Raw genomic sequence first — 19,610 nt, 5'->3', positions numbered from 1 at the left:
CAAATTCCTTATTGATATCAAATTATAATGAATAATATTGGATATATATATTACATATTATTTATACTTAATCAGTTTCTAGTATATTGCTTAACAATAATAATCAAATTTGCTCGTTGTGGTCTATAGGGGATTCTATGAAAGACGCTATGCTTCTCAGTCCGATATTACAGAACAGAGTGCACTGCTGAATGACTAAAGTGATTCATTGATATAATGCATCGGAGTGTAGATGGTAGAATTGCGCATGCGCATAGTTCTACAGATCGAGAACGTGCACGCTTAGTTACGCTAACAGCGGTTAGGAGCGCATAACTCATTTACAGAGACAAAGCCGGAAGAATGCGAGGGGGAGGAGGAAGCTGCGAAAAAAGGGTCTGAATAAAGATAAGATTTATTTGAAAGCAATGGTATTATGAAAAAACAAAGTTAGCGACTAGGATGTTGGTCACATTATATGTTAAAAAATTCATTGAACTAAGAAAAACTTTACTTTCACTTTAATGAAGAGAAAAGAAGGCGCTCTAATGGCGTAGTAGCTGTGTCGGTTATTCAAAACGTGGGATTGGGTAATAAAGGGATTATTTATCTTTTAGAACAATAAAATGTTGGTGTTGACTGTCCCTTTAAGTGAAGACTATTTTTCAGTACATTGTCCTTAAGTCATCTCCAGTGCAGGAGTGACTTCTGTTCTAAAGATGAAAATGGCTGGTTATTTTCTCACTGGCTGTGTACAGTTGTATATTTGTGCTTTGTAGCTTCTTAATAATGCCTTTAACCCCTTTTCATGTGTTGAATGTGGTTATATGCAATAAATAGTGAAACTAATTAGAACATTTTCTTATTGTACTTTTATGCCCCTTTAAGTCACTCTAACTTAAAAGTAGCAATATATGTTATCCATAAAGTGTTGACTTAATCCACAAATGTAGCTGCAAAATGGTAAGAATGTGCAAGACTGTATACCAAAGGGGACAAAGTATATGGCATTGTTTTGCTTCACAAAATTAGTTTGTCTTTAAGAAGTTTTTTTTTCCCTTTATTATATTATCCACTAGTGCTCAAGTAACAAGTATTTTTTCCTCTTAGTGGATCGAGAGATTTGCTTGATGAAGCTGGGAATCAGTCCCTTTCTGATTCGGATTCTCCTGTCCCCACTTGCATGCCTTTCTCTTGGTTTGGAGACAGCCACAAGGAGTCTTCTTCCAGTGTTCCCCTCAACTTCCCACCGAGTGGTCTTGAGCTTCCAGGAGAAACCAGTCAAGAAAGAAGCAGAAACAAGGTAATCTTTTGTAAAATACATTGTTTGGTCTTGTTTGGTCTCAGTTTCCAATATTTAAAGAGAGAATAAAGTCACAACTTTACTATTATTACATTTGCTCTGTTCTCTTGTTACCCTTTGTTAAAGAATAGGCTCAGAAACAGCAATGCACTACTAGGAGCTTGCTGAACACATCAAGTAAGTGAACCAATGACAATAGGCATATATGTGCATCCACCAATCACTAGCTAGCTCCAATCAATGCAATGCAGCTTCTGAGCCTACCTAGGTATGCTTTTCAACAAATGATACAACAAGAACTAAACAAATTAGATAATATTTAGTTGGAAGGTTGTTTAAAATTGCATGTACTATCCGAAATGTAAGCTTAAATTTGACTTTGCTGTCCCTTTAAGGCAAAAGTATATTGCTCTTTCGCTAGTAATTTGTTTTTATAAAAGTATTTATGAGCTGCTTTTAAATATTTTCTTAAAGGGACAGTCTACACATAGTCATCTTAAAGTCTTACTTTAGATTAAGCTGCAAATATTCTCCTGCACCCTTTTTACATCTTGCAGCAGGAACAGTTAAAAAGTTATTTTAATATGACTTGTTTCTGGTCACTTTGAAATGGCTGCCAAGCTCTGCCCACTGATGAGATCACGATCTTGGCTTAAAGTTTCACTAGTTACAAAAAAAATATCTGGGCTGCATCTATGCACTCTGCTGAATAACATTGAATCCAATTAGTTTATCTTTTGTAACTAGTGAAACTTTAAGCCAAGATCGTGATGTCATCAGTGGGCAGAGCTTGGCAGCCATTTCAAAGTGACCAGAAACAATAGTCATATTAAAATGACTTTTTCCTTCTTAATATGAGGAGAGTCCACGGCTTCATTCCTTACTTGTGGGAAATACTGAACCTGGCCACCAGGAGGAGGCAAAGACACCCCAGCCAAAGGCTTAAATACCCCCCCACACACACACACACACAAACACAAACTTCCCTCAACCCCCAGTCATTCCTTTGCCTTTCGTCACAGGAGGTTGGCAGAGAAGTGTCAGAAGATACAGAGTAGTTTCTTATGAAGGGTATCTACCTTTCGGAATGGGACTGGAGTTTTAAAGGGACAGTATACACCAATTTTCATATAACTGCATGTAATAGACACTACTATAAAGAATAAGATGCACAGATATATAGAATCCAGTATAAAACGTTTTAAAAACTTACTTAGAAGCTCTGTTTAGCTCTGTTGAAAAGGTAGCTGGAAAGCCCACTGCAAGTGGGAAATAAGACCCTCCCCCTTCTTTTGCATGTGAAAAGTCCCTTTATACAAACAGGAGCAAGCCTGGAGTAGGTATAAGTCGGTATTCTCCTAAAACTTTGGGGCTTGGTTAGGAGTCTGAAAATCAGAGCAATGTTATTTAAAAATAAGCAAAACTATACATTTTTTTAAAAAAATAAACCTTTATGGGTAATATAAATAGATCATCTACAAAACATTTATGCAAGGATAAAATTAGTGTATAATGTCCCTTTAAGTAGTCTTGTCAGCCTCTCAGTGAGAGCATTGACGAGTCTGGAGATGCAGGGAGAGTCTTTCTGCGAACCCATCCAGACTCGTATTAACAGCTTCTTAAGCAATCAGTGTTGACGAGTTTCACTGCCTGCTTTTTCACTCAAGTCCATTTCAGGAGCGATGCCACAAGACTGTCAAACTTGAGAGCCCTTGTTTCTGTTCCACGGCATAGAGTCCGGTAAGATTGTTTCATTTTATACATTTATGATAACGCAAGAAGACAGGGTCACAGTGTGGCTCCTTTTATCTGTATGGAATCAAGGGTTAATATCTCCGGAAGGGGATTATTGATCAGGGGGGATTAATCACGTAATGTAAATATTGTGTTTATGCTGCGACATGTGTTTGATGAGGCTCAGGCAGATGTTGGAACGTACAGGTTTTTCTTTCATTTTGAATAGCTGTGCAGCCTGTTAGGCTTGGAACGCTTTTAGCTGCAGCAGGGGCGGTCCTGCGTGGCACACCACGTGACTGGGTGTGGTCACACTGATCTTCCCTTCTTCCTGACCGCACGGTTTACCGGAGACTAAGCGGTTTCTCTGTGGAGCCTTGGTCATAGGAGGTGGTGAGTGCACCAGCCATTGGAGGTATAAAGGTGCCATTTTCTTTTTCTATTGTCCATTTTATAAGCGCAAGCTATGGAGGACTTTGATACGTTAGAGGGAACTCCCTCTTTACCTAAATCCAATTCCTGTCTATATTGTGAGGAGGCCACGGTATATCCGCCTGCTCAATTATGTTCCACATGCCTTGATAGTCATTTTATCAAAGAAAACTAATATGTTTAGTATTATTGAGCCATCCACCTCTGAGAAGTCTCCATCCCGTGAAGTGCGCACACTACAGTCATCTCCTAATACACAGGCAGCTTCCCCTAGCACTCCTATTCCTCCATCTAGAGGGCCCCTTTTCCCACCAGACTTTACTGAGCAGTTACAAACGACAGTGTCTGCGGCCTTCAGTGCTTTACCTCGCCCTGCTAAGCGCAAGTGAAAGGTCAAATATTGCTATCCTTCCCAGGGGTCATCTACTAGCCTATTGGATTTATCGGATACTAGTTTATCTGCTGATAAAGACACCTCTGATACTTCAGAGGATGCTCTTTCTGGGTTGGAATCTGCTGCCTCTAAGCTTTCAGCTGCGGAGGAACCAGACTTTAGATTTAAGATTAATCACACTTTCTGCTAAAGGAAGTTTTGGCTACTTTGGAGGTTCCAGAACTTAAATTAGATAAGGTCTACGAGGACAGGGTTGTCCCACAGACTATTCCGGTTCCCGTTAAGATGGCGAACATTATTAAGAACGACTGGGAAAGACTTGGCTCTTCTTTTTCCTCCTCCTCTTCTTTTAAGAAACTATTCCTGACTCTCAATTAGAGTTGTTGGGTTCCGTCCCTAAGGTAGATGGCGCTATCTCCACTCTGGCTAAACGCAATACTATCCCGCTTGAGAATAGTTCGTCGTTTAAGGAGCCTATGGATAAGAAGCTGGAAACTCTATTAAGAAAAATGTTTCAGCACACAGGATATTTGTTTCAACCGGCAGTAGCTGTTGCTGTGGTTGCTGGAGCGGCTACTTACTGGTGCGACTCCTTAGCTGAGTTGATCAAGGTGGAGGATGCCCTCAACGAGATCCAGGAAAGAATTAAGTCCTTAAGGGTAGCTAATTATTTTATTTGTGATGCAAATATGCAGATTAATCACCTGAATGCCAAGGTTTCAGTTTTTTCCGTCCTAGCTCGCAGGGCACTCTGACTGAAGTCTGGTCTGCGGAAATGACTTAAAAATCTAGACTTCTTTCCCTCCCATTTAAGGGAAAGATTCTTTTTTGTCCAGGCTTGGACTCGATCATCTCCACAGTTACTGGAGGCAAGAAGAACAAGCCTAAGGGACAAGGTCCTAATTTTCATTCCTTTAGTTTGGATAAATCCCACCGTCAGCAACCCTCTGCAACGCCTGAGCAGTTCAAGGGATCTTGGAAGCCGACTCAGCCCTGGAATAAATCCAAGCAGAACAAGAAGCCAGCTGAGTCAAAGTCAGCATGAAGGGGCGGCCCCGATCCAGCTCTGGATCTGGTAGGGGGTAGATTGTCACTCTTTTCAGAAGCTTAGTTTGGGGATGTGCAAGACCCATGGGTCCTGGAGGTCATCGGTCAGGGATACAAGATAGGTTTCAAGTCTCATCCTCCCAGGGGCAGATTCCTCTTATCAATCCTGTCTTCAAGGCCAGAAAAGAGAGAGGCCTTTCTAGGGTGCGTGAGGGATCTCTCCTCCCTGGGGGTCATTGTGCCGTTACCACCAGCAGAAAGAGGTCTGGGTTACTACTCAAACCTCTTTATGGTCCCAAAGAAGGAGGGTACTTTTCGCCCAATTCTGGACAAATTTCAATCTGTCCCCTCGTTCAAGATGTAGAGAGTAAGGTCCATTCTTCCCTTAGTTCAGGAAGGACAGTTCATGACCACGATAAACCTGAAGGATGCATACCTTTTGCGTCCCTATACACAAGGAACATGTCAAGTTCCTAAGATTTGCGTTCCTGGACCAGCACTTCCAGTTTATTGCACTTCTGTTTGGTCTAGCTACTTCCCCAAAAATCTTTACAAAGGTTCTAGGGGCTCTGCTAGCAGTGGCCAGAACCAGAGGTATAGCAGTGGTGCCTTACTTAGACGATATTCTGGTTCAAGCACTATCCTGTCATCTGGTAGAGGACCACTCAAAAGACCCTCTTTCTCTTCTTCGATCTCATGGATGCAAGATAAACTTAGAAAAGAGTTCTCTTATCCCCCCAGTTCCAGGGTGGAATTCCTATTTACGATAATAGACTCCATATCCATGAGGATATTTCTTACAGACCAGAGACGTTACAAGCTAACTTCCAATTGTCTTGCCCTCCAGACCTCCTTAAGGCCCTCTGTGGCTCGGTGTATGGAGGTAGTTGGTCTCATGGTGTCCTGCATGGACATCATTCCTTTCGCCAGGTTCCATCTCAGACCTCTTCAGCTATGCATGCTGAGACAGTGGAGTGGCGATCATTCAGATCTGTCTCAACAGATTTCTCTGGACAACCGGTCGAGAGAATCGCTCTCCTGCTGGCTCTGTCCAGATCACCTGCCCCAAGGGACATCCTCCTTGAGACCATCCTGGGAGATTGTGACTACGGATGCAAGTCTCTCGGGATGGGGAGCTGTTTGGGGTGCCAGAAAGGCACAGGGCCTGTGGTCTCAAGAGGAATCTCTCCTCCCGATCAACATTTTGGAACTTCGAGCGATCTTCAATGCTCTGAAGGCTTGACCTATTCGGGGTTCGTCCCAGTTTATCAGACTGTCTTGGAAGGTTCTTTATCTACTGGATATTGCCTCGGCATGCAGAGTATCTGAGATAGCTGCCTTGCAATGTGAGCCCCCTTACCTAGTATTCCATGCTGATAAGGCTGTTCTTCGTACTGGGTTGGGTTTTCTTCCTAAGGTTGTTTCAGATCGTAACATCAATCAGGAGATTGTGGTTCCTTCTTTGTGTCCTAATCCTCCTCCTTCAAAGGAGCGGTTACTTCATAACTTGGATGTGGTTCGGGCCTTGAAGTTCTAGCTCCAGGCTACGAAGGAGTTTAGACAGGCTTCTTCTTTGTTGTCTATTCTGGGAAGCGTAAGGGGTTGATAGCCTTGTCCACTTCCTTGTCCTTTTGGTTGAGGAGCATTATTCGCTTAGCTTATGAGACAGCGGGACATAAGCCTTGTCAGAGGATTAAGGCTCATTCAACTAGAGGTGTGGCTTCCTCTTGGGCCTTAAAGAATGAGGCCTCTATGGAGCAGATTTGTAGGGTGGCTACCTGGTCCTCCTTACTTACCTTTTCAAAATTTTCCAAGTTTGACTTTTTTCCTTTGGCTAAAGCAGCTTTTGGGAGAATGGTTTTGCAGGCTGTGGTGCCCTCAGAATAGATAGGGTCCACTTCTCTTTTTACCTTCCCTTTTCATTCAGTGTCCTCTAGTGCTTGGGTATATGTTTCCCACAAGTAAGGAATGAAGCCGTGGACTCTCCTCATTAAGAAGGAAAACATAAATTATGCTTACCAGATCATTTCCTTTCCTTCTGTATGTGAAGAGTCCACGGCCCCCGTCTGGCACCATTTATACCCTGATATTTCTCCTACTGTTCTTTGTTCCCTCGGCAGAATGGCTGGGGGATGAGGGAAGTGGGGGAGGTATTTAAGCCTTTGGCTGGGGTATCTTTGCCTCCTCCTGGTGGCCAGGTTCAGTATTTCCCACAAGTAAGGAATGAAACCGTGGACTCTCCTCATACAGAAGGAAAAGAAATTATCTGGTAAGCATAATTTATGTTTTTACTATTACTGCTGAATGATATAGAAAGGGTGCAGGAAGATATTTGCAGGTTAATCTTAAGTAAGACTTTAAGATGACTAAGATGTAGACTGTCCCTTTAATAGAAATAATTAAAAAAATATATATATATATATATATTTTCACGGATATATTGTGATATTAATGCAGCATATGTTCGCTGTGCCTTATTTTTTTCCCTTTTTATTTTTATTATTTTGCTATTAACATAAGTTTTCTTTCCACAATCCATTACTCCTTGGAATTATTCTTCATTGCCACTAGGAGGAGGCAAAGATTCCCAAACCCCAAGTTCTCTATAACACCCTTCCTACCTAACATGTAGCTCTTTACTTTGCCTTTGCTGGAGGAAGAATAAAGATGTGTATTTGATTCTTCAGAGAGAGGGGTTCTCAGTCTATATTGAGGCCCTGTTTCCCCTCGGAGTACAGTGCTTGTCAGAGGGATGTGTATAGGGTATTGTTTGTGGTTCCTTTTTTTGTCTCATGGGAATCTACCACATACTCTCCATAATTGGTTGCAGGGACTTGTCTCTTACCACCTTCTATGGACTGACAATATACTCCTATTCCATAACCTCTGCTGATATGTTTCAGTACTGGTTTGGCTGTCTACTGGTTGTTTGCTGGTTGACGAGTGTCTATTAGGAAGTATCATTTTATAACATTTAGACTCTCTATAGCCTTGTTATGAGCATTTATTGTTTATTTACACACACATATATATTTTTATCTATGGCCTTGGGACAGAATCTATACATTATTCCACTTGCTATTTTGCATGCATCATTTTTTTTGGGGAGCTTAGTTTATATTTTGCACGCCGGCCTTGGGCACATCTTCTTTTTTTTGCGTTTTGGCTGGATTATGCACATTGGGTTAATGCACTATGTTCTCAGTCTTACGCATGTCTGGTTTTGGCAGTATTTTGTGTGCGTTATTTCACACTGCCGATCATTATCTGTGCTTCGGACATAAAGTTTATATGTTTCCTGCTTTATTTTGCCGTTCGGCTTAGCGCACATTGTACCTGTAAGTTTTATTTTAAAGCTATTTTAGGAGAGGATAAGTTATTTTCAATAACTTTTAAAGGGGTTATAGTGTTTATTGCTTTGCTTTGTCGATGTTATAATGGAGCTGTCTGATTCTGTCCCTAAATCTACCTTCGAAGCCGAGTCTCCTGAACACCTTACTACTAAGATTAAGTGTGTATATTGTAAAGAAGCTAAGGTCTCTTCTCCAGCTTATGTTTCTCATGTTTAAAAATGTTAATGCATTCATACTAACCTAATGCTGCTTCTATGGGTATTACTGCTGCTTCTGTTTGTTCGTTACAAGAGTGTTCTACTGTTTTATCACTCAGTGTAGAGAATCTTATCAAAGCTGCTGTTTCTGAAGTGCTGGCTGCTCTCCTGCCTTCAAGTAAGCGTGAAAGGTCAGTTCAGATTTTACCTACTCGTACTGTGTGTCCTAAAGTCAGGGATTCTGTTATGTCTTCAGAAGGTGATGTTTTCTCTGGTGATGAGGATTCTTCTTCTGATGTTGAACCTGATACTTCCTCTCCTTTTTTTTTGTTTAAAATTGAACATATTCTCTTTTGAAAGAGGTTTTAATTCAGGGGTAAGAGATTCTAAGGTTTCTGAAGATAAGCCTTGTGTAATTGTTTTATTTCAGTTTTTAGGACTGTTGTTAAACTCCCTGAGGTATTTCCTATCACTGATGCTGTCTCTGACATGATTTCTAGGGAATGGTCTAAGTCAGGTAATTCATTTAATAATTCTACAAGGTTCAAAAAGTGATATCCTTTGCCTGCTGAATTGTGGGAAACTGTTCCTAAAGATGAAATGGCTGTTTCCACTCTGGATATGCATACTACTATCCCTTTGGAAGACAGTACTTCTTTAAAAAGGGACAGTCTAGTCCAAAAATAAACATTCATGATTCAGATAGGGCATGTAATTTTAAACAACTTTCCAATTTACTTTTATCACCAATTTCCTTCCTAAGATAGGGAGAGTCCACGGCTTCATTCCTTACTGTGGGGAAATACAACACCTGGCCACCAGGAGGAGGAAAAGACACCCCAGCCAAAGGCTTAAATATACCTCCCACTTCCTCATTACCCCATTCTTCACCTTTCGTCCCGATAGGAGGTGGCATAGAAGTGTCAGAAGATTCAGAGAGTCCTGAAAAAAGGGTATCTGCCCTTCGAGATAGGACTGGAGTTTTAAGTAGTTATGTCAACCTCTCAGAGTATTGATCAAAGTTAGAGTCTGAAGATGCAGGGAAACCATGCAGACTACTGCTAACAGCTCCTAAGCAATCAGTGTTGACGCATTTCACTGCCTGTTTTCTCTCACTCAGGTCCATGTCAGGAGCGCTGCTTTAAGACTGTCACATTTGAGAGGCATGGATCCTGGAGATTAGATCGTTTAAATTTTTTACACATAAAAACGCTATAACAGGGTCACAGTTTATACCTTGATAGGATCCAGGGTTAATATCCTCCAGGGTTAATATCCGTCCTTTATTGAACAGTTGGGGTTATTTAATCAGTGTATTAATTATTTACATGCTGCTTTGTGTGATTTTATTTTCTGGGCTCATAGACTCATATACTGTGTGTTTTTGGCTGGAACAAACAGGTTTTACTTTTGTTTTTGAAAGTGTTGCACTGCTCCTATTAACTTGCTGTACTTTTCATAGCATGTGGTCTATGTTCATTTCCTCCATTTCGGCTGAGACTTCAACCTGAGGAGAGAATTCCCTCTGTTAACTGTCTGGGTCTAGGAGGTGTTAAGTGCCCCAGCCATTGGGAGTATATTTAAAAAAAAAAAAAAGTTTTCTGTCGTCCTGTGGGTATAACCTGATCTATGGAGGACTCTGACACGATAGAAGGTACTCCTTCTGTACTAAATCATACCTGTTTATATTGTGAGGAAGCCGTGGTTTTCCCGCCCACTCAATTATGTTCCACACCGTTATAAAGTCTAAGAAGGGAGACAAGCCTGCTAAGGCTATTAGTCCCTCTGAGCCGTCTACCTCTCCGGACTCGGCGTCCCGTGAGATAACTTCCCTTGCTACATTATCCACTCCACATGCAGTTCCCTGTAGCACATCTAATCCTCCATCCGGAGGGGGCCTTCTTCCTGCGGACTTTGCCACACAGTTACAAACTGCGGTGTCTGTGGCCCTCAGTGCATTACCTAGCTTTAACAAACACAAGAGAGAGGATAAAAATAGCTCTCCTGACCTGGAGTCATCTAAATATTTATCGGATTTAGCTATTATTTCCCAGTTATCCGATGATGAGTTAACCTCTGTAGCTTCAGAGGGTGAACTTTCTGGGTTGGAGTCCTTAGCGTCTAAGCCTCCTGCTGCGGATGAACCGTCCTTTAGATTTAAAATTGAGCACTTGCATTTTTTTATTAAAGAAGGTTCTGTCTACGTTAGAGGTTCCAGAGGCCGCGCTGCCTGAAGAACCTATGATACCTAAATGAGACCGTTTACGAAGACAGGAAAGTTCCTTTGACCTTAAGTCCAGACTCCTTTATCTTCCCTTCAAGGGAAAGATTTTATTTGCTCCAGGCCTGGACTCCATTATCTCTACGGTTACCGGAGGCAAGAGTGCCTTTCTACCTCAAGATAAGAAGAACAAGTCTTCTAATTTTCATTCCTTTATTTCTGACAAATCCCAACAACTACAATCCTCCTCCAAGTCAGAGCATCCCAAGAGTACTTTGGAAGCCTGCTCAGTCCTGGAATAAGTCCAAGCAGAATAAGAAGCCCGCTGAAACAAATCGGCATGAAGGGACGACCCCCAATCTGGGTTTGGATTGTATATGGGGCAGACTGTCTCTTTTTTCAGACGCTTGGAGGTCGTACTCGGATACAAGATAGGCTTCAAATCTCATCCGCCCATGGGCAGATTCCTACTCTTGGACCCGTCTACAGACCAGAAAAGAGGTATGCCTTTCTAGGGTGTGTTTGAGACCTATCCTCCTTAGGAGTTGTTGTTATCCCAGTGCCTATCGAAGAAAGAGGTTTGAAGTTTTATTCAAACCTTTTCATGGTCCCAAAGAAGGAGGGAACTTACCGCCCAATTCTGGACCTAAAGTGCTTAAACAAATTTCTCAGTGTCCTTTCCTTCAAGATGGAGATAAGGTCCATCCTTCCTTTAGTTCAGGAAGGCCAGTTTATGAACACTATAGATCTGAAGGACGCTTACCTAAATGTTCCAATCCACAGGGAACACTTTCAGTTCCTGAGGCTTGCATTCCTGGACCAGCACTTCCAGTTCATTGCCCTTCCGTTTGGCCTAGCTACTGCTCCAAGAATCCTTACGAAGGTTCTGGGGGCTCTTCTAGCCGTTGCCAGAACTCAGGGTATTACAGTAGACCCATACTCAGTCTTCTTTGATCACATGGATGGAAGATAACTTGGAAAACCGTTCTCTTATCCCAAGTTCCAGGGTGGAATTCCTGGGTGCTATAATAGACTCCATATCCATGAGGATATTTCTAACAGACCAGAGACGTTGCAAGCTAACTTTGGCATGTCTTGTCCTCCGGACCTCCTTGAGTCACTCTGTAGCTCAGTGTATGGAGGTGATTGGTCTCATGGTGTCCTGCATGGACATCATTCCTTTTGCCAGGTTCCGTCTCAGACCTTTACAATTGTGCATGCTGAGACAGTGGAACGGCGATCATTTTGATCTGTCTCTACAGATTGTATCAGACAGCCGGTCGAGAGAATTGCTCTCTTGGTGGCTCTGTTCCGAGGAATGTCCTTCTTAGGACCTTCCTGGGAGATTGTGACTACGGACACAAGCCTATCCGGATGGGGAGCTGTTTGGGGTGCCAGGAAGGCACAGGGGTTGTGGACTCAGGAGTAGTTCCTCCAGATCAATTTTGTAACTACAGGCAATTTTCAATGTCTTGAAGGCTTGGCCACTTCGGGGTTCGTCCCAGTTTATCAGATTCCAATCACACAATATATCCTCGGTGGCTTACATCAACCATCAGCGGGGAATGAGAAGTTCCTTGGCGATGAAGGAAGTATCTCAGATTCTAGAGTGGGCGGAGGCCCACAGCTGTAAGCTGTCAGTGATCCACATTCCAGGTGTTGACAACTGGGAGGTGGATTCTTTCAGCAATGTTTGCAGAGATGTGCAGCAAGTGGGGGATGCCGGAGATAGATCTCATGGCGTCCCGTCTCAATACCAAGCTACCCTGGTACAGGTCGAGGTCGAGGGATCCCCAAGCAGATCTAATAGATGTACTAGCAGTGCCCTGGAGGTTCAAACTCGTATATCTTTTTTCTCCATTACCGCTTCTTCCTCGAGTAGTGGCCTGCATCAAGCAGGATCAGGCATCAGTAATCCTGATTGCTCCATCATGGCTGCGAAGGACGTAGTTCGCGGATCTAGTGGGGAAGTCCTCATCTCCTCTGTGGAAGTTACCTTGTCGCAGAGACCTGTTGTTACAAGGTCCATTTGTTCATCAAAGTCTAGATTCTCTGAGGCTGACTGTGTGGAGATTGAACACTTAGTCTTAGCAGAGAGAGGTTTCTCTAAGAGTGTCATTGATACTGTTCATGCTTGTAAACCAGTTACTCAGCATATCTACCACAAAGGGTGGAGGACCTACTTATTCTGGTGTGAAGAGCGTGGTTTTTCCTGGCACAGAGTTATGGTTTTCAAAAATCAAGAAAGAGTCCAGCACTGAGGGTACTGCATGCACGCCACAGGGGCACCATAAACCCCTCCAAATCTGCACAAAAAAATCCAAGAGTGTGGCAGCACAACAGATTTTTATTTAAACACACAAGGAAAAACAGCAGAGCAACGTTTCGGGAGTGTATCCCTTTGTCAAGCTGATTTTACACTAAACATGGTGTGAATTTATACACAGCCCCCACTAGAGAGCACTGGCGAGTATACAAAAAAGTTAACTCTATAGTATCCAAACAACAAACAATCACTGTGATGGATCAATTTACATAATTTATCTTAAATAAACATTCACCTTATATATACAAAAATACCAAGAATACAATAGAGTATGATGATATATTTCCTACAAAAATAAAAATAATAATACAATTCCTACACATTATGAAGACAGGAAAAAAAATTATATACTGCTATATAAATAAATCTCAACACCTTTGAATAAACTTACATCCTAACGAGCAATTAACCCAATATCAAACCAATGTTTTCACCTGTAAATTCCATAAAAAGGTAATTTATAAAAAGATGTTTTTACAAAAACACAGATAAATCTAACTCTCTATTTAGCCCAGAGGGTTCTAACGTACCAAACTTGTAGATCCAGAAGGCCTCACGTTGTTTCAGTAAACATTCTCTATCCCCACCACGGCGTGGCTTTTGTACCCATTCAATAATCTGAAACCTGAGTTGGTTTATTGCATGACCCATCTTAAGAAAATGGTGGGCAACAGGGGCAGTGACCTTTTTTTGTACGTTTGTTGCTCTTGTGTTCGATAACTCTGTCGCGGATGCTACGGGTAGTTTCGCCCACGTAGCTCCGCCCACAAGGGCATTTAATTAAATAAACTACAAAAGTAGAGACACATGTGAGGTATCCCTTAATATTATACTTATGGCCAGTGGTTGGATGATAAAATACTGATCCTTTTATGAGATTGCCACAACAAGAGCAGTTTAAACATGGAAAACAACCATTATTTTTCTTAGCGATATAACTTTGAGTGTTGTCTAACCTTTTGGTACCAATATCAGCTCTTAACAAATGTTGTTGCAAATTTGGACTTCTCTTATAAGCCGGCATAGGGGTATATTTAAACTCTACAACCTCAGGGTTACATTTACCCAACATTTCCCAATGATTCCTAATTATTTTTTGGATAATGTGACTTTGAGCATTATATTCAGATACAAAGACCATTCTACCATCATTCTTTTTATCTTTTGTATTCCCTCTCAATCTCCCAACTTTTGGGCGTAACGATGACTCTCTAGGGATAGATAAAACAGATTGCTTCTCTTTTTCAATAAGGGATATAGGATAACCCCGTTCCAAAAACCTAATGCTCATTTCATTCAATCTACATTTAGAAACCATTTAATCAGAAACTATTTTTCGTACCCTTAGGAACTGACTCCTGGGAAGGGCTTTAAAGAGAGATGGAGGATGGGCACTATTATAACGCAAAAGGCTGTTACGGTTCTTTCCTATACAGATCTACTTGTAAACCAGACTTTGACTTTATAATTCTTTTGTCCAAAAATGTAATACTGTCTTCACTCCAACTTAAATCTGATGTGATTGGTAGTCGCATTCAGATCATTAACAAAGGCAACCAGGGATCCAACGTCGCCCAACCAAATGCCAAACACATCGTCGATATAGCGCCACCAATAGGCGCCATAGCTAATAAACAAATCATGAGAAAAAAAAACATTTTTCTTCATAAACATTCATGAAAATATTAGCATAGTTGGGGGTGACGTTGGATCCCATGGCAGTCCCCTGAGTTTGTAAATAATAATCATCTTCCAACAGGAAGTAATTACAATATAAAATAATTTCCAAAACTGAATGAAAAAATCAACTTAAATTGAACTATACTTATTGTCACTGTTCAGTACTAATTTGACAGCACCCAAACCACTTTCATAGGTTATAGACGTGTACAAACTGTCAACATCAAGACTAAAAAGCAGGAATTTATTCGTAGGTATATCCAATGTGTCAATCTTCAGCAAAAAGTCCCTAGTATCTTTTATAAATGAAGTGGACAACTCCACATAGGGTCTTAAAATCTTATCCAAAAAGATTGAAACAGTAGTAGTGACAGAGCCAGGGGCACCATAAACCCCTCCAAATCTGCACAAAAAAATCCAAGAGTGTGGCAGCACAACAGATTTTTATTTAAACACACAAGGAAAAACAGCAGAGCAACGTTTCGGGAGTGTATCCCTTGGTCAAGCTGATTTTACACTAAACATGGTGTGAATTTATACACAGCCCCCACTAGAGGGCACTGGCGAGTATACAAAAAAGTTAACTCTATAGTATCCAAACAACAAACACTGTGATGGATCAATTTACATAATTTATCTTAAATAAACATTCATCTTATACATACAAAAATACCAAGAGTACAATAGAGTATAATGATACATTTCCTACAAAAATAAAAATAATAATAATAAAATTCCTACATTATGAAGACAGAATTTTTTTTTTTTATATACTGCTATATAAATAAATCTCAAAACACCTTTGAATAAACTTACATCCTAACGAGCAATTAACCCAATATCAAACCAATGTTTTCACCTGTAAATTCCAAAAAGGTAATTTATAAAAATATGTTTTTACAAAAACACAGATGAATCTAACACTCTATTTAGCCCAGAGGGTTCTAACGTACCAAGCTTGTAGATACAGAAGGCCTCACGTTGTTTCAGTAAACATTCTCTATACCCATTCAATAATCTGAAACCTGAGTTGGTTTATTGCATGACCCATCTTAAGAAAATGGTGGGCAACAGGGGCAGTGACTTTTTTTTTGTACGTATGTTGCACTTGTGTTCGATAACTCTGTCGCGGATGCTACGGGTAGTCTCGCCCACGTAGCTCCGCCAACAAGGGCATTTAATTAAATAAACTACAAAAGTAGAGAGACATGTGAGGTATCCCTTAATATTATACTTATGGCCAGTGCTTGGATGATAAAATACTGATCCTTTTATGAGATTGCCACAACAAGATTGCTCGTTAGGATGTAAGTTTATTCAAAGGTGTTTTGAGATTTATTTATATAGCAGTATATAAAAAAAATTCTGTCTTCATAATGTGTAGGAATTGTATTATTTTTATTTTTGTAGGAAATGTATCATTATACTCTATTGTATTCTTGGTATTTTTGTATATATAAGATGAATGTTTGTTTAAGATAAATTATGTAAATTGATCCATCACAGTGATTGTTTGTTGTTTGGATACTATAGAGTTAACTTTTTTGTATACTCGCCAGTGCCCTCTAGTGGGGGCTGTGTATAAATTCACACCATGTTTAGTGTAAAATCAGCTTGACAAAGGGATACACTCCCGAAACGTTGCTCTGCTGTTTTTCCTTGTGTGTTTAAATAAAAATCTATTGTGCTGCCACACTTGGATTTTTTTGTACAGAGTTATGGTTGCCAGGATCTTATCTTTTCTCCAGGATGGACTGAAGAAGGGCTTTTCTGCTAGTTCCCTGAAAGGACAGATTTTGGCCCTGTCTGTTTTATTGCACCAGAGGCTGGCTGAGCTTCGACGTGCAGTCCTTTAAGGCTCTGATTAGGATCAGACCTGTGTTTTGACCTTGGGCTCCTCATTGGAGCCTAAATCTTGTTCTTTGTGTTTTGCAACAGGCTCCGTTTGAGCCTCTGCATTCCGTTGACATTAAAGGGACATGAAACCCAAATTTTTTCTTTCATGGTTTAGAAAGAGCATGCAATTTTAAACAACTTTCTAATTTACTTCTATTATCTAATTTGTTTTATTTTCTTGTTATGCTTAGCTGAAAAGCATATCTAGATAGGCTCAGTAGCTGCTGATTGGTTGCTGCACATAAATATCTTGTGTAATTGGCTCACCCATGTGTATTGCTATTCCTTCAACAAAGGATATCTAAGAAATGAAGCAAAATATATAATAGAAGTAAATTGAAATGTTTAAAATTGTATTCTCTATCTGAATCATGAAAGAAAATGTTTGGTTTTAGTGTCCCTTTAAATTGTTATCTTGTAAGGTTCTCTTTTTAATGGCTATTGCCTCTGCGCGCAGAGTTTCTGAGATCTCTGCTTTGCGATGTGAGTTCCCTTATCTGATTTTTCATGCAGATAAGGTAGTTTTACGTACTAAATTAGGTTTTCTTCCTAAGGTTGTGTCAGATCACAACATCCAATCAAGATACTGTGGTTCCTTCCTTGTGTTCTAATCCTCCTTCATCGAAGGAACGTTTACATCACTAATTGGATGGGGTTCTCCAAGTTCTTTCTTCAGGCTACTAAGGAGTTTAGACAATCTTCCTCTTTGTTGTCTATTCGGGGAAGCATAAGGGGCAGAAGGCTACTTCAACTTCTCTATCTTTTTGGTTAAGGTGTGTCATCCGCTTAGCTTACGAGACAGCAGGACATGGTCCTCCTGAGAGGATAACGGCTCATTCCACTAGAGCAGTGGCTTCCTCTTGGGCCTTTACGAATGAGGTCTCTATGGATCAGATTTGTAAGCTGGCTACCTGGTCCTCCTTACATACTTTTTCTAATTTTTACTAATTTGATGCTTTTGCTTCGGCTGAAGCAGCTTTCGGGAGAAGTTTTGCAGGCTGTGGTGCCCTCAGAATAGGGTCCACCTCTTCGTTTTTGTTCCTTCCCGTTATTCATTCAGTGTCCTCTTGAGCTCTGGTATAGTTTGCCCAACAGTAAGGAATGAAGCCGTGGACTCTCCCTATCTGAGGAAGGAAACATAATTTATGCTTACCAGATAAATTCCTTCCTTTCTGGATAGGGAGAGTCCATGGCCCCTGCCCGTTTTTTCTTCTCTAAGGATGGCCCCCTATTATTTATCTTACTCTTCTGGCACCATTTATACCCTGATATTTCTCCTACTTTTCCTTGCTTCCTTGGCAGAATGACTGGGGTAATGAGGAAGTGGGAGGGATATTTAAGCCCTTTGGCTGGGGTGTCTTTGCCTCCTCCTGGTGGCCAGGTATTTCCCAACAGTAAGGAATAAAGCGGTGGACTCTCCCTATCCGGAAGGAAATACATTTATCTGGTAAGCATAAATTATGTTTTTGATTGCAGATAAGAAACATGGGCCAAAGAAGTCTGCCCACAAATGGGTAGAAGACAAGTGGAAAACATACATTTTCAAACATTTAACTTAGTAAAAGGACTTTAAAAACAGAGCTGACAGATGAGTGTTTATGCTGAGTTTTTAGCTATGCACTTCTGGCCCATCTGACAGTATCCGTGTATAATGCACAAAAACAGCATTCCAAAACAACTTTGGATAGCACAGTTATTTGTATGGAAAATGATTCTGGTCTGTATCATTTCTCTAACATGTTATTCATTGTGATTCAATATTCATCAAATCCACATGTGGATGCCATTAAAACATGCTTTCATTTTCTGCCCAAAGATTCAAACACTATAATAGTTTTAATCCACTAAACCATTTGTGTTTCCAGGGTTATTTCCCTGTAATGTTAGCATTATGTTTTTGGTTTTTCGTTACATGTGGTTATTTCTTAGCCTTTACCACAAACGATTCATGGGTGGTAAAAAAGGTTTATCTGACCAAGGAAAACAGTTGGCCTTGAAATTCTGCTCAGATTACCATTGTGCAAACAGTTTGCCAGGGAGAGTACTGTATTTTATAAAATATTGTATGTATGCATGTCTGGGAAAATATTGGTTTTACAGTCAGACAAAGTTGCAAGTCAAGACAAAAAGGATAATAGCCCACTCAATATTAGGCAAAAAGTCTAATTTATTTATCATATCGAACTAGTGTAAATTTCCATCATTAAACATGCATTTTTCCTCTTCAGAATTTATTAAAGGCAAGGGATTTTTTTTTATATAACTTTTTAAATGATAAAACATCATACATACATATTATATGGACAAGTACTGAATTACAATATTGATTCCAGAAAAAAAACATAACATTTGTTAATAAAATGTCCATTACATTAAAGTAATAACAAAAACCTAATTTATTTTTTATTTTTAAGTAGATTAGAAAAGAAAGAAAGAGTTGGAAAAGAGAAGGATTGTCATTAGTTGCATAGATCCCAAGATACATGTCTCACCTACAAATCTAAACAAAGTAATATAAAAGCAAGTTTTTATTTTTGAAAACGTCTTGACTGATTCTGAAGTGGCAGCATATATGGTTAGCTCAAGTCAATATAAATTGAGATATTTTGTATAAGGCACGGCTAATATTTCTTATTCATGGCTTACATTAGTTGACCTTTAATGCACACAGTAAACACTTTTTGCCTATGTCTGTGTACTTGTTTATGTTAATTAGCAAGTCACTGGCATATTTAGGTTTTGTGTTTCCCAAGGCAGCAACAATTTTTCAACAACAAAAACAAAATTGCTAATACAACAGTATAGCAGCAATGCTTCTATTCTCTCATGCAAATTCCATCCAGTGTTGATTATTATGGTTCTTTATTGAAAAAAAAAATATTAGTGAGGCACTATGAGAAAAAAGGTCTGTAAGAATGCAGAAATTGTCCATTTTTTTAAATATATTTTAGCCAAATGAGTTATTGAAATGCTTTATTCTTAAAAGGACAGGAAACCCCAACATTTTCTTTCATGATTCGGATGGAACATACAATTTTAAACACATTT

General features: G+C 40.1%; 1 protein-coding gene across 3 annotated transcripts in view; it reads left to right on the top strand.

Annotated features, from left to right (window-relative positions):
- The window catches only part of LOC128645441 (neurabin-1), an 824,161-nt gene that overhangs the window by 707,615 nt on the left and 96,936 nt on the right, over positions 1 to 19,610 (top strand). For all 3 annotated transcript variants that reach the window (XM_053698450.1, XM_053698449.1, XM_053698448.1), the window contains exon 16: positions 1,090 to 1,282. In XM_053698450.1, coding sequence (XP_053554425.1) covers positions 1,090 to 1,282 — 193 coding nt within the window. The remainder of the gene's footprint in view (positions 1 to 1,089; positions 1,283 to 19,610) is intronic.

This window comes from Bombina bombina, chromosome 1 (genome assembly GCF_027579735.1).
Source record: "Bombina bombina isolate aBomBom1 chromosome 1, aBomBom1.pri, whole genome shotgun sequence".
Classification (NCBI taxonomy): Eukaryota; Metazoa; Chordata; class Amphibia; order Anura; family Bombinatoridae; genus Bombina; species Bombina bombina.
This window is presented reverse-complemented; position numbering and strand designations above follow the sequence as displayed.